The sequence below is a fragment of the Drosophila santomea genome, chromosome 2R, assembly GCF_016746245.2.
Source record: "Drosophila santomea strain STO CAGO 1482 chromosome 2R, Prin_Dsan_1.1, whole genome shotgun sequence".
In the NCBI taxonomy this organism is placed as follows: domain Eukaryota; kingdom Metazoa; phylum Arthropoda; class Insecta; order Diptera; family Drosophilidae; genus Drosophila; species Drosophila santomea.
Window position 1 is genome coordinate 13,492,493 of NC_053017.2, and position 15,201 is coordinate 13,507,693.

A 15,201-nucleotide genomic window follows, 5' to 3' on the forward strand; every position below is an offset into this window, starting at 1 on the left:
CCCCACATCAAGCTCTCCGAGTTTTCCGAGTTTGCCGAGTTCACCAATTTATTCTTAATATTCGTGCGGCATGAAAATAGCCAGAAAACCTGGCCAACACCCACCCCCCCGACCACCGTCTTTTTTCAGCCGGATTTTACAGGCGATTGAACACAGAGCGGCGTAAAAATGAAACAAAAACATGAAAAGTGATTTGCATGCATGGCGCGCGATTATTTTCAATACATACTTGCCAAACTAAATGTATTTTTAAGCGATGCCCAAATTGCTGGAGAGCTTGCAAGTCGATGGGGTGTGAAATGAGTACTGGCAGCTCCTGTAATATCAATTATAATCTATGCGAACATTCTGCACAGTTAAGTCTGGGAACTTGATAACAATTTCTGTTTGCATTTGCCATAAACAAAACCGAATCTAATTGCATTCCAATCTGTTCACTTGCTTCTGGTTTTCACGTCTTCGTTTTCTCCTCCAAAACTTATTGAATTCAGCCAATCTGCCATCGATTCCTGCCACTCTGCACGTAGACTGTTCCTTTGACAATCCTATTTTTTTTGGGCCTGGATGCCTCGATTTCTCTTGATTCGAAATTCCCAACATTTTATTTGAATGTTTTCGGGGAGCTCTATACATTTTCCTAACACCTCCAGTCGGTTTGCTTTTTAATAGCCAATTCTCATGAGTTTGGATACACAAATGCGCTGCGTAGTACTGGAAAGCATCAGCATGAAATCTATAAGAATATTCCCTGCGAGAAACTGATAAAAATGGGAATATGACTTGTGGGTTACCCACGGATCTTAATAACAAATGGTTTTCATATTAAACTTAGTTTAGAATGCCTTGAAATAAGTTAAAGTTCTTTTTCTGTGCAGTCTTAAAGCAACTTAAATGGTTTGTTACACAAAAGCTACTCCGATTTCATAGCTACAAACTTTGGGACACCAAAAACAATAGAGAGCTTTAAAAAAATAAATGTTTGGAAACTTTAAAACCCCCGGCAATCATTTCCCTTTAAATGCTACCCTAGAAGTTCTGTTCTTAATCGCACTTCTTTTCTTTCTCGTTTTTTCGGGAACTCTGGGGTGTGTAGCAACTTTTTTTCCCCCAATGCAATGCGATGCTAAAAATAATCGAGAAAAATGAAAAAAAAAAAAAGAAAAGAAGCAACGCACTAAGCGATGCAAGAAAAACTATTTTCGGCGTTTGTGTAATGGGGAAAATGGGAAATGGCAGCCAAGATGAAAAAGAGCAGCGTCATAGCAGCATGTCCAACGCAATATTACTCATACGCCGCGTGTACGGCGTCACTGCTTGTGCGATGTTGGGGACTTTCGCGATGGTTTCGTCATCAGCGAAAGTGTCGCATCCCCTTTCGGCGCCATCAAATTGCTCCCCTGGCTTGGTAATACCCAAAAGTTTCCCTCTTGGCCACTTGAAATACATGTGCCGAGTGTGGGAATGTCTAAATAGGAGGAGCTGTGAAATCGAGAACCTTTAGTGGGCGGAATCATTAGAGCCCCTCACACACACACACACACATTCGCACATTATTAATTAGCGCTTGGGTGGAAATGCAGGCGAACTTTTTCGTTTTTCCCTACTGTCATGCCTGCCAATAAAATACACAAATTAATTTGGGCATTTGCTGAATAAATAAATGTGTCCATACGGGTGGGTGGGTATGCGTTCTCAGGTAGACTTTGGCGAAATGTATGTATATTTGGCGAGTGCTGGTGTAATTTATGGTGCAAGCATTTCTGTCTGCGTAAATTCTGGTTTAATTTACCTGACTGGCGATGGGCAGTCATTTGTTTTCTGCTCAGAAACACACAAATTTAAAGCCGAACTTTGATAGAGTTTTGTTTATTGGCAGTCTTTGTTTGCCGCACTTACAAGAGATTTAAATAAATTGGTTGGTTTTCCAAGAAGTACAAGCTCTAATATGTTTCTAGAACAGAGAAATTTCTACACCAATTAGAACACAATAGAAATGGTACTAAATGTACCAGCAGATTACAATAAAGATTATGAATCAAAATGAATATTGCAATTGTAAGTAGGTTGTTTATCGCTAAATGTGATTTTTATTGTATTATTATTTAATTGAATAAACCTTCGAACTGGATTTCTTCGTTATGTGGAAGGTAGTTGCTTGATTCAAAAGTTAGAAACGAAGGAAGTAGTTAGCAAAATTAGGCCTGTAGCAGAAGCTTATTAGGGGTAACATTAGGCGCTATTATCTGAAAGCCAGGCAAAATTCTGGTCAATAGTCCTTGGCCAGTTAAACGAAGGCAAAACATAAATTTGCGGGAGTGGAAATTCACCTCGACACGAATGCCGGGAACTATTCGTATTTGAATTTGCAACTGCAGACACGCAATGCAGAGGTTTACGGCATTTTCCAGGCTTTTGCATGGGCTGTCAGAACACCTGTTCAAGGTGTGTAGATAAAGCAAAAAGTTTTTTTTTTAAATCGCTGGGGAAAAACCCTTGAAGAGTGGCGAATCCTTGGCGAGTGGCAGAGTGCTACCACTGCAAAAATTTATAAGCTCATGGTGGCAATGAATGAAGTCATCGGGGCATGAGTACTTGGTCGAGTAGTTGCGATTCAATTGGAAAAAGCAGCAATCCGCTTAACAATCAACGATACTTCCGACAGTCACCCTTTTCTTTTTGATGTTTCCTTTACCCTCTTTACATTTTCTCATCGCTTTTTTTTCTTCTGTTTTTATAGCCCTCGTTAAGTCTGGACAATACAGTCGAGACGTTGCTAATCAAGAACGAGGGGGACTTCATCAGCGTCGAGCAGGGCAAGGAGCTGGTGGCTCGCAAGCGCAACTCCCAGCAGCTGGCCCATCCGCCGACCCACTTGCACCACCACCCCCAGAACCACGCCCACAATCATCACACTCTCCAGCAGCAGCAACAGCAGCAGCATCAGCAGCAGCAGCAGCAACAGCACAAGCGGGACGAGAACATGAGGCAGCTGCTGGATGTGACCAACACGCTCACGATTGAGGAGCTGCGCGACTTTGAGATGCGGTATGTAGTACGAGCTGCGAGCGATCCTCCTCCTACTGCTCCTTCCATTTACCAACCGTCCTGACCTTTGACGGATTACGTTTTATGGTCCGGCCGGAGATTTAATTTCCGATTGAATGGCAATCGATTTTTAAGACTCTCGTAAAAATGCTCGGACCAAAGCAATCAAATTTTAAATGGCCAAACGGCAAACGGGGGGAAAAAAAAAGACAAAAACAAACAAAAAACAGAGGACTGCTTTATAGCCTTCACCTGCCAGCCGTTTTGCATTGCAACAAACTCGCGTAGGGAAAAAAACGAACGAGAAAAATCCATGATGGGCTCATAACTTTTCAAATTACTCATACGACCTGTTGCCAGTTTGCAAAGTTTCTGTTGCCAGTTTCCGTTTTTGTTTTTGTGAAAAATCAGCAGATAAACAAATATTTCTGACATGCTCTTGGACGCAGTTCCTGCATTTGATTGTCAGATATGGGATTTTAAACATTTTAAATATTCCACCAACGAAGCTGCATTGCATTGCATTGCATAGCATTTCATTAGTTTTCGGTCTGTTCACGAGATTGGGTACTTGAATTATCAATATTTTCCAATTTCTGGCTTGTGGTTAGTTCGCATCGACGCCCAAGGACACCATGCACATGTCCTTTGCCCCGTTGGCACTCACAGTTTCCAAGGACATGGCAGGTGAGCCCAGTGAAGCGGCTGTTGGTGTCGGCATCGGGTAAGAAATGCATATCTTGATCTCCATTAAAGCGCTGTCAGCTGCAGTTTAGGGTTAAACTGGTATTTCGTTGACTTCTCCCCTTTTGAAACCCCGAGTGACAGAACATGAGATTGAGAACATGGAGGACTCGCATTTCTAGTTTGGTTTATGGTACTAACGAGGTCACCATGTTCGGATTTCAGATATGGCTCACCACATCACAGCCGCTCGCAATCGGTCAAGATGCCCGGCAGCCGAGCATCCGGAAGGCCAAATCAGTTGTGTCTGCCCCAGCAGAGATCCAGGTGGGTTTATATTCACCCCAGTTTAGTTAACATGGTTATAACCCATTTATCTTGGATTTAGGGTGGCTTCCATGCCGAATACAGGTGTAGAGGAGGAGTACTACAGACTGCGACACTTCTCGATAACCGGCAAGGGTGTGGTAAATCGCGGTGATTCCCTCAAGAGCCGACGCAGTCGCTCCAACAACAGCGTGGCCAGTTCCAACTCCAGCACGGAGCACCTGACCACCCAGCAGCAGCTGTCCGCCCCCGCATCCGTATCCGCCCGAACATCGCTGGCTTCCAGCCGGGAGAGCAGCACATCCAATCCGGGCAACGGTCCCTACAGGTGAGTTCGTTTTCTATTTTTAAACTCACAAAACTTATTGTAAGGCTTTAAGCAAAAACATTTAGTTGGGAAAAATTATTAAATGCGAAAACTGAGATTGGCAATAAATATTATTTGTGGGTTTCATTGTGAAACAGATGCGTATCATTAGTCAAGGCCGCACAATTAAAGGCACATTATAAATCAAGATATATGCATCGACCAGAATGTCTGGCTTTTATTTGAATGCTCTACCCCGCAACCTTTTGAAATCCATTTGCATTTAATTGCAAAATTGAAAGGTCAAGAGTAACCTAATTAACATTAAAATAACAATAGGAATAAGGGCCAATCGAGTTCGATAGCTTGGGATAATAGTTACATAAAGAGGGCGACTAATTGACTTTCTCCGCTTTCCTATTTTACGGTTTCCCGATTCCAGGGTCCTGATGCTGGGAGGTCCTGCGGTGGGCAAGAGTTCGCTCGTCTCGCAGTTCATGACGTCGGAGTACCTGCACGCCTACGACACGAGCATCGGTGAGTTTGTACTATACCCCGCCGGAGATGCTTGCATCCGTTTTACCCTGTTCCGTATTCCGGACTCCATTCCCGCCCAAAGAGCACTGCATAGCCCCCTGTGTCCCCAGTATCCCCAGTATCCAACCGTGTCATCCCATGTCTGTCTGCTGGCTGTGAGCGAGCGCTTTGGCTTTACTTGATATTATTTCATAGCGCATTTGTTGGCACTACCTCCGTTTGCCTAGTCGATGTTGTAGCTGCCTTGCTGTATTATGTTGTCTTATACTGGCTATATTATATTTGTATTAGATTTTTTTATTTTGCTCAGTGTGTGTGCCGTCTGTGCTGTCTGTTTGCCCCCGTATCACATGGCTTTTTATGATTCCGTGTTCGGAAAGTTTCTATACCATAGCTCTGTACTCGTACTCCCCGCTTTTTGTTTGATTTCGTTTGCTTTGGGCGTTTTATGATAGCGCCGAGCACTTGGCACCGCTCGGTGGGTCAACACATATTGGCATAAAGCATAACAAACGCTGCTGCAATGAAAATAAATTTCGGATCATTTTTGGGTTTTTGCGACTCTAGAAAGGAATGGAAACGTCCGCGGAAAACTGTTTCATTCTTTGGCTGGGAGTCAATGAAAAGATTCGAATAAACATTTCTATTGGCACGAAAGCAATATGGGGAAAAAAATATGAACAAAACCATAAATGTTGGCAGCGAATGGAAAAATTAAATGAAAATAATTTTGTCGTTCGTCGCTTATTTGGAAATTTTTAGTGCGATATTTAACGATTTTTGGTTGTGATCAAATCCAAATTCCTTATGATATATACATATATATAGCAAACGGTCCCAGTGTAATTGCTTATCCAACACACAAAACCTCATACCGAAAATCCGCTAATGTATCATACTGTTTTATAAAGCAATGATAATTTTTTCTGTTTCTCTCCATTCCGAATATCAACCAATCATTCAACTCAATGTTTCAAACTGACCCTACAAAACTTGAAAAAACTCAACAACAACCGAATTAACAACAACATCTTTGTACATACAACAACAAATCGTGATTGTAATCAGATCTAGGCAACTGTGATATACGCATTCTAATTGAAAAAGCCGCCGACGGTAAAAGCAACCAGCAACTGAACAATATAATTATTAACCTTGTTAACTATGCTACTCCTTAATATTTATCCAAATATCTCTATACACCTAATTGAAACGCTTTTCGACTCTCCAATATAAAATTAACCAAACTCAACAAAACTAGCCAAACCAAACACTCAATCCACAATTGCATTAGCCCTGCGCTTGAAAGCTAGAAAACTCCGAAACACACCTGGTCCCGCCCACTAGCCACGCCCCGGATGTTAGAACACCTCTCCCCCCCCGCCCAAAAAAAAACGAAAAAGAAATATAACACCAACTAGCCAATATAGCGATACATAATATATAGTTCCATAGACCGCTCCACAGTCGATTGTCAAATGAATGCGGCCTTTGTTTCGCTGGTGATTTATGGCCAGTCAGTCGATGGGCGGCAGCCTTGAGGGCAGGCCATTCGATATTGAAATGATTATGCACATCCCAAACACAACTAATGAAATTTAATTAATGATATGCTGGGCCTCGCGTTCTGGCTGCAATTATTGATTGCCACCTGGGGACAGGGATGGGAATGAAATAATGGTCGTGCCATATATTCAAAACTATAAATGCCACAGCTTCACCTATAGCGTTTTTAATTAAAAAAGAGGCAAACAGAGAGCCCATTAAATGAATAATAATTGAGAAAACACTCAGTCCCACACAAACAAAGTCGCATTCACCCAGCATTTACCCCTCCTCACTTTCACTACCCATTTGCAGGCGGGTTTTCCGTGCAGTCCATGTGGCGCCCATTTCGTTGCATACTTGTGGGGGCCAATTTAATTTCCCATACATTAGCATACATTTCGGGGCAGTCCGGTGAGCACTTCCGGTGAATCCCCGAAGCTGTGTTCATTCAACTTGGCTAATGGACACCCAAACAGTCGCATGCAGTGGACGACACTTGTAGATAAGCCCATCACACAAGCAGCCAACTAAAACACATGCACATGCTCTTTGTTTCTGCACTTTTAAAAGTGAATGTTGTAAATCATTTCATTGCTTGACATTTGAGTTATCGAACTTAAGCTATAGCTTTGAGCACATGCTAATACATTGGTGCTAACCTCGATTTTCCCCTTCAATGTGTGCAGATGATGAGTCTGGCGAGAAGGCCGTTTCAGTATTACTCAGTGGCGAAGAGTCCGAGCTGATATTCATCGACCATGGATACACCGAAATGACTGTAAGTACCTTTCAAAGCACTCATAATCTTCTCAAGGGTATGGGACAGTGGTCACAATAACGTAGCGGAATGCATAATTTAAGAACAATTCTCTTTTAAATGGAAATAAATTTGAAATATTTTTAAAAATTTATTGAAATGGAACATGTCCTTTCTTTTTTGCAAAAATATCTACCTATTTGCATAAAGTGCAGGTGCTCTTCATAGTGCGATCACATGCACACGCACTTGAAACAAATTGATTCTCTAATGGACTTAGGTGCTTTCGAAACACCCATTATGCAGGCCCTAAAGCCTTGTTGCCATTATTGTGACCAGTGGTATTACATATATACTTGTACATACATACCTGCTCATCCATCCGGCGCCCTGCACTCTATCTGTGACATTTCATAATGCCATTAGCATGCACGGCCATCAACTTACCCACACAGCAGCGGGAAATCACACTTTGGCAAAGCCCTCAACCTCACTCAATGTCACTTCGGTGTCACCGCCATTTCTCCATCCTTTCACAGCCGGATGAGTGCCTGACCAACTACGATCCGCACGGTTACTGCGTCATCTACTCGGCCGCGGACAGGAGCAGCTTCAGTGTGGCGGAGCAGGTACTGCAGGTGCTCTGGACCAATCAGAACATCGCCCAGAAGGCAGTCATCCTGGTATCGAACAAGGCCGACCTGGCCAGGAGTCGACTGGTCACCTCCGAAGGTAAGCGACACGTTATAATGCTAATAAATATGTGGGAGGTTTCGGTGAATTCCCCCCTCCCCATTAACATCACAAACTGCGCTCGATTGGGTCTGTTACTATATATGGGTATATATAGCGATGTACTTCGAGTGTATAAACAGGACAGTCGTCGGGCAGGGTCAGCTGAAGAGTTTGCCAAGCGGAAGTCATCCGGCGGTTCGCCTACCCAAACAGCCGGAATCTTAAGTGGAGGTGATTCCAAATGCCCCACTCTTCCCGAGGGTCGCCAGTTTCGGGGGTCTTTTTGTCTACTCAAGTGCTTTCACTTGACTTTTATATCAGATTCCCTTTAAGACCAAGGTAACTCGGGCGCTTTCATCTAAGTAACTCAATATTTTCCGTTAAATTACGTTTGTTATTATGAAAGTAAGGGTGGGTGGTGGTTGGAAAGGGTTCCCCAGCTCAGCCAGAGAAATGGCAGTGGAGGGAAATTGTTTCAGCGCAAAATTGATTACATTTCGTCCCGTGTGGCATGTGTTCCGCTCAAGGTTTAAGGCCCATAAGCCTATTGTTGTAAACAGGGCGACAACAGGACCTCCATTCGCCTCCCACTACCCACTACCCACTAACCACCATCCACAGCCCACCTCCAACGCACAATCTGGAATTTGGGTGGAGAGCTCTTGTCCACCTAATGCGACGCCCTAATTTCATAAAGTATTTATAGAATTTTGTATGCCTCTGGCAATAATAAAATGAGCTCTTGCCCCAGAAACGTCTGGATAAAAGATATATTCATAAATCTATACATTGTCACGCTGATTGGAAAAATATGGATAAAACGTAGTGCGTTAGTGCGTCACAGGTGATTTTGCCACTCCACAGACTCTAAAAACCTTTTTACAAATTTAATGTGCTTTCCAATTCTACCTCCTAACTTTTGGGCATACTTAATGATGGCAGTGAGGCACTAATTATCCAATGGGGGTAAATATTGCCCAATGTTGCGAAACTTTTGTTTACCTTTAATTAGGATACTATTCCATCTGTAATCAAAAATGGAAGGTTAAGAGCTTAAGTCTTTAAGCGCCCAGGAAGAGCTGACCTGCCTATCAAACTGTAATAAAGCGAACCGAAAATTACATATACAAATAAATATATGTAACTTTCGTCACATTGTTAATAAAAATGTGCGCCTGTCATAAAATTTGCACCAGGAGGGTCACCATACGCATGGTGTACCGAACTTTGATGCTTCAGATTTTACGAGTTGTGTACACATCTGTGGACAAGACGTGACGGATGGGCTGGGATGGGTAGGATTTCCCGCATCATGTTTAGATACAAATCCCAGTGCAGGACCAGGATGAGGTTTTACGACCAACACCGAGTTAACTAAGCGAGGCCATTCGATTTGATTAACTGGGATGATGGGCGGCCAACTTAAGCTTGAATGTGATGCTTTTGGCCATAATTTCCACACATTTTCACTTAACCTCTCCATCGTGTCTTTCATTACAGAGGGCAAGGCCATGGCCACCGCCTACGATTGTAAATTCATCGAGACCTCGGTGGGCATTAATCACAACGTGGACGAGCTGCTGGTGGGTCTGTTATCACAGATACGGCTCAAGCTCGAGAATCCCGAAAAGTCCAGGTGGGTGTTGAGCTACTGATAAATAATTTTCACTTTATTTATTTTTGGTTATTATGTTTTTTTTGTTTTGCCACAGGGATCTGTTCCGAAAGCGTTCGATTCGCAAGTCAAAGAGACGCGCCTGCTCGCCGCTGAATGCTGGCTGCCTGAATGCCAATACACCGCTGGGTCCGCTGGGGGAGGCGGTGGCCACGCCCCCGGGCAGTGCCCAAAGCAGGTGAGTCATCGCCACGCCGACAGGCCATCACAATCAGAACGCAATGCTCATGCACCCTACTCTCTTGCAGTCCCCGCAAATACCGTGGATCAAGGACCTCCACCAGCCTGAAAGTCAAGGGTCTTTTGGGCCGCGTGTGGACTCGGGACTCCAAGTCGAAAAGCTGCGAGAATCTGCATGTACTCTAAGCACCGAAATTAACCAAAAGTGTAATCCACAAGTTTCCTATAGAGTATGCAAGATCCTAAGTTAAAGAAAAAAACAGACTCGACTACTACCGGGGGTATTATTCCCAACTGTACATATTGTGCATAAGTTTAGCTTTAATTTACGCTAGTCATTTCCTCCATTAATCATTGTATATAGTTTGTCTAAATATAAAACTATTATTTGTAATTGGTTTCTTATGGTTTTCGTTTTCCTCTAAGCATGAGTTGGGATAATTTACAATGCTCGAATCTGTTTGGGTCGCCTTGCCCTAGCTGCGACTGGAATAAATTAGTTATATTTTGGATTGAAAGAAATCAAAATACAAAGGAATCCAAAAAAAAATAAAGCAATAATTTTTAAAATGAGAAAATAATATTTTACCCTTGTTCATGGACGAATGAATACCAATTGTACTGATTTTTTGAAGATATGGCGCTTGGCCGCCGAATGAAACTTATTGTTAATTATATACGTGTAGTTATACATTTGTAAAGGCATTGAATCGCATTTTAAAATGGCATTATTATTCACATGAATGTTGAGTGGATTAAAAGTTCATAATTTAATTGATCGATTGAGAACCAGAAAATATATATTAACCACATTGTGCAAATTGCGCTTAAATAGACCTAGGAATTATGCCATAATTGTTAACCAAAGCCATTTTTTTGAATCAAAGAAGCCCATCGTGCACCCACAATCCGCACGCCCTAGGTTTCTCAAGTTAGTCGGGACCATTTCAAAATTAATCAAAGATAACAGAAATATGCAAGAAACACTAGATTTACACACAAGGGCTACTTTTATGTTCATGTCAGCGTAGTTTTACATTAATGCAATATGTGATTTTACACAAGGTCCACTAAATCAAGAGCCTAAGCAAAACCATTTTGTTAACGTGTGCAATGCGACCTGCTGTATCAAATATTGAGGTCGGATAAAGAATTTGTAGATTTTTAACTATTAATGTGAGCACTAGAACACTAGTAGTGTAGGGCAAAACACACTCCATTCCATAAAAATCTAGATGTCCATTAAATGTATTATAAATGTCCATTAAGTATTATAATCACCAACAATTGCAGCACAATGGAATTTAACGGATTCGTGTTCTGACGAATATCATGGCATTGGAATAATTGGAATATTGAAGGAAAACCTAAAAAATACGTGCATCCTAAAATGTGTGTAAAATATCCGATATAAACCAGATAGTTAAAATATTTATAGCTGTAATTGATTTTTGTCCAGAACTCTGTGTATTATTCTCGCTCAATATGAATGAATTCGAGCCGAAAACTATATAGGAAAGTGATAAAGCACACTCGATTTTGCACAGTTTGTCATACCTTGTATAAGGAAATGCGAAAGTCAGCCATAAATGTAAGAAGCAGCAGAGTGGTGAGAAGTTATCAATTGAATGCATGTTTCAATTTTTCCGCTCCGATAATATATGTCTAATGAGTGTATATTAAATGTGAAAAGTTCAATTTAACTGTTTAATATCGTGTTTTACTTATGAGGTGCGTGGTCTTCAAACAGGGTAAGCTGAAGTTAGTTTAAATATTACAAAATGATAAAAATATTCGTTATTATTGATTATTTTGAAGTTTGCCAATTTTATTTTCATTTAATTTAATTTTTTTTTAACCCGGACACAGTAGCTTTCGTTACCATCTAGATGCTCATCCCCCGAAACTGTTAGCTAACAGATATGTATCTGTTAACAGTCAGCTAACATCCTATATTTCCAATTAGAGTATTAGGTATTATTTCGGTATATTTGGTATATTCCAATGAGAAACGATAGGTCACACTACGAGTCAGAGGAAATAAATACAAACAAATTGGGCTGTGCAGCGGAATTTAAATTTAAACTTTATCAGCAGCAGTATTATCTGGCGAACATCTCGGCAAAAATGAACATAAATCTGCCGAATTTCAATGTGAAGAACCTGGTGAAGGAGGCGGGCAGCACGATTTCACGAGTGGTGCAGGTGAACAAATCAATGAATTTGGGTGGCTGAAAAAAAGCGGGTGGTGTTGGACTTTCGGTGGATGGGGAAATGGCAGATGTCCCCCAAAACCGAGCTCAAGCACTTTCGTTGTTTCTTTGCCCTTTCCAACGCCTCTCCATCACCTGCAAATGACCTTTTCAGCTCACGGAGGAGAAACTGGGCACCACGGAGCGCACCGAGTACGACTTGCACTTCCAGAATCTTGCCGAGCGGGCTGATCTGACCAAGACATGGACGGAGAAGATAGTGCGCGATACAGAGTCGGTGCTGATACCCAATCCACAGAACCGGGTCGAAGACTTCATCTTCGAGAAGATCGAAAAGTCGAAGCCCAAAAGGTTGAGCAACCTAGAGCACCTGGCTCTGGACATGATCGAGGCTGGTGGCGATTTCGGCCAGGATCTGCCCTATGGCCAGGCTCTGATCAAGGTCGGCCAGGCGGAACAGAAGCTAGGCCAGTGCGAGCACGACTTTATAGCCACCTCGGGCATTTGCTTCACACAGCCGTTGCGCAAGTTCCTAGACGGCGAAATGAAGACAATTGGCAAGGAGCGCGGCATCCTGGAGACCAAGCGTCTGGATCTGGACGCCTGCAAGAACAGGGTGAAGAAGGCGCGCAGCATGCTGGGTCAGCAATCGGTAAGTGGGTGGGATAAGGTGGTTTTTTCTTTTTGCAAGGGGGAATGATTGATTGGGTTTCGTAATGGCTTTTTCACTTACGGTCTTCTTCTGCCCTCTGCTGCCCGGAATGTATAGAAAGATGGCATCTCGCCAGAGGCCGTCTTGGAACAGGTATCGAAACCTTGACCGAGCTCGCGCTCCAGATTTATGGCTAATCAATAAGCGAATTACTAATTGCAATTGTTTTCCAGGCGGAGCGCGACTTGCGGGTGGCTCAAGCCGAATTCGACCGGCAGTCGGAGATCACCCAGCTGCTGCTGGACGGGATCAGCACATCGCAGGCCTCTCACTTGCGTCACTTGCACGCCTTCATCCAGACGCAAGTGCGGTACTACAAACAGTGCGGCGATGTCATGGAGCAGCTGCAGCGTGAGCTGGCCAAGTAAGTAGAAGATGAGCGATGGAGGATGGCTGTGACTTCCATGTAGGCACCAAACGAATCTTTTCTTGCACACCAAAACACCGTGACCCATCCTTGATGAAACCCTTCTGCTCCCTTCTGGTCATCTCACTGTGCGTTATGATATCTGCTTGTGGTCTTACAGAATGCAGCATCCCAAGCCACGCCTGCGCATCAATAGCGAAGACGTTGATTGTGGGCCTCCCAGCTCGGTGTCGATGCATTCCTGTGATTCCGATTCATTGGGGGGCACAGCCCTAGATAGCGATCTAGATCCCGATTTGGACAAGTCGCTTTCGAATCTGCTGGAAGACTTTCACATAGAGTTCGATACGACAGCCGTCTCCACAGTTTAGGGGTCTTATTATTGTGATCTTAATATCGAATCGGATTCCATGCCAGTTAACATTAGCATTTAATTTTAAATCATACTTACTAGATAGGTTGCTGTTATCGGTAGTTGTTGCACCTTGTAAAGTCAGGTTTCAGCCGCTCATCTGTCCATTTAGAGCCCGCAATCAAACCGAATCAAAAACTCATTAAACTCTGCATCTTCCATCAGCTTGGGAGGCCCCACGCCATACATTCCGCTCGACGTGAACGAGGCCAGTGCCAGCAAGTCCAACATATCGTCCGGAGCCGCAGCCCGTGGTCCCGGCAACAATCACTCTGCCAATATGGTTGCCCCTGGCCACAAGCCCAATCAGCCCATGCACGTCAGCACGGATCAGATGCAGAGGGCACGCGTCCTTTGCTCCTACGACGCCAAGGATCACACCGAGCTTAATTTGAGCGCAAATGAGGTAAAGTTTTCGAAGTAAAAGCCCTATCTTAAGCAAGGCTTATATATATCACTAATTTTCCAGGTGATTTTCGTGACAGAATGCTCACCAGTAAACGAGGACTACATGTACGGAAAACAGGGTCTTATGAAAGGTTTGGTGCCACGCGCGTTTGTTGAAATGCTCGACGAAGAGCACGACGTCACCCTTTAAGCCCTCCAATTCGTTCAGCAATAATCAATCATTCAATAATCTCAACCAAAAGTAATGAACAAGAAAAATACTCCAAGTACGGCAATACTTATACGTTAAGAAAGCAGAGACGATCGCGAGATGGAAATGCAATTGGACAATTAGAAGATGCGGCCAAAGCGGCATTTGGCACTAGCAAGAGAGTACAATAATTTATTAGAATATACATACATAAATATATACAAGGCATATACATTCATGAGAGTGTCGTTAGAAAAAGCATTGTAGTTTAGCCTTCGGTGATAATCAAACCCAGATCCTTGGCCAAAGAGCTACGCTACTCAGTTGCACAGATCACCTAGTAATCAAATATGCATTCTGGCTGCCTGAATAACCGTCAAGTTATATTTGTACATTTTATGAAATTCTGATCATAATAATTGTTAAATCTTTTCGCATATCTAAAGAGAAAGTGCTGTTTTATTAAGCTTCTCTACACTCGACAAAAGTATTATATATGTGTTATGTTTGTCTATATCTTAGTTAACAAGCGAAATTCTCTGTGCTTTACTATATATCCTATAAATATAAACGTAAGTATGCGATTGTTAATCCTATTATCCATATATTCAGCGAAGGCGTTTCCAACTATTATCTAATATATTTAATACTTCCTGCTGCAATTATTATGTTACAAAATTTTGCGTGCAATTTTTGAAAGTCAATTAAATGAATATTGCTTGTTACATTTAAGGCAAAACTCTAAAAACACCAAGGCGCTTGATAGCTAAAAATTAACAGAAAAATATTGTTGAAGACGTACAATACAATAATTAAAAAGTAAACAACGATGATTTTTAGGTTTTCAGCAAAGAAACAAAGTTGTAATATGAAAAGCGAATTTTTAAACACAAACTATACTACATAATTACAAATATATGATCAAAATTAAATCCACAAAATTAAGTTTGTTTTAATTTATATTTTCTTAGATTGCCCGCCCGGCTGTAAAAATCTAATCGAGGTAAGTGCTTTAAAATATATTTGTGAGCTTTTCTGCTTTAAAGGCATAAAGGTGCTTGAATTTCAAGAGTTTTATTATCTGAGTTCAGTTATAGATGACCG

The 15,201-nt window shown here is 42.3% G+C and overlaps 2 protein-coding genes across 8 annotated transcripts in view; both read left to right on the plus strand.

Annotated features, from left to right (window-relative positions):
* The window catches only part of LOC120444979, a 35,666-nt gene extending 24,202 nt beyond the window's left edge, over nucleotides 1-11,464 (plus strand). For 2 of the 4 annotated variants that reach the window (XM_039625004.1, XM_039625006.1), the window contains 10 exons: nucleotides 2,738-3,045; nucleotides 3,955-4,056; nucleotides 4,118-4,384; nucleotides 4,806-4,900; nucleotides 5,969-6,016; nucleotides 7,135-7,226; nucleotides 7,745-7,937; nucleotides 9,441-9,576; nucleotides 9,653-9,793; nucleotides 9,864-11,464. In XM_039625004.1, coding sequence (XP_039480938.1) covers nucleotides 2,738-3,045; nucleotides 3,955-4,056; nucleotides 4,118-4,384; nucleotides 4,806-4,900; nucleotides 5,969-6,016; nucleotides 7,135-7,226; nucleotides 7,745-7,937; nucleotides 9,441-9,576; nucleotides 9,653-9,793; nucleotides 9,864-9,981 — 1,500 coding nt within the window. In that variant the 3' untranslated portion in view covers nucleotides 9,982-11,464. The remainder of the gene's footprint in view (nucleotides 1-2,737; nucleotides 3,046-3,954; nucleotides 4,057-4,117; nucleotides 4,385-4,805; nucleotides 4,901-5,968; nucleotides 6,017-7,134; nucleotides 7,227-7,744; nucleotides 7,938-9,440; nucleotides 9,577-9,652; nucleotides 9,794-9,863) is intronic. The other 2 variants (XM_039625005.1, XM_039625007.1) reach the window with 1 other exon arrangement.
* Nucleotides 11,465-11,808: 344 nt separating this feature from the next.
* LOC120444921 (endophilin-B1) lies at nucleotides 11,809-15,038 on the plus strand. 4 transcript variants are annotated; one of them, XM_039624917.2, is made up of 6 exons: nucleotides 11,809-12,000; nucleotides 12,163-12,660; nucleotides 12,778-12,813; nucleotides 12,894-13,084; nucleotides 13,248-13,452; nucleotides 13,969-15,038. In XM_039624917.2, exons 1-6 carry the CDS (start codon nucleotides 11,923-11,925, stop codon nucleotides 14,095-14,097), a joined length of 1,137 nt encoding a protein of 378 aa, XP_039480851.1. In that variant the 5' UTR covers nucleotides 11,809-11,922; the 3' UTR covers nucleotides 14,098-15,038. The 4 variants fall into 4 exon arrangements, with proteins under 4 accessions (XP_039480851.1, XP_039480852.1, XP_039480849.1 ...); XM_039624915.2 differs by lacking the exon at nucleotides 13,248-13,452 and adding an exon at nucleotides 13,665-13,905 and having other exon boundaries at nucleotides 11,810-12,000; XM_039624918.2 differs by lacking the exon at nucleotides 12,778-12,813.
* Nucleotides 15,039-15,201: the final 163 nt, after the last annotated feature.

What these genes read in the sequence shown, in the direction of transcription:
- LOC120444921 (XM_039624915.2), top strand. Translation starts at nt 11,923, where the DNA reads ATGAACATAAATCTGCCGAATTTCAATGTGAAGAACCTGGTGAAGGAG. An exon ending in CGATTTCACGAGTGGTGCAG is followed by an intron (nt 12,001 to 12,162) that starts GTGAACAAATCA and finishes TGACCTTTTCAG; the next exon opens with CTCACGGAGGAGAAACTGGG. An exon ending in CAGAGGCCGTCTTGGAACAG is followed by an intron (nt 12,814 to 12,893) that starts GTATCGAAACCT and finishes ATTGTTTTCCAG; the next exon opens with GCGGAGCGCGACTTGCGGGT.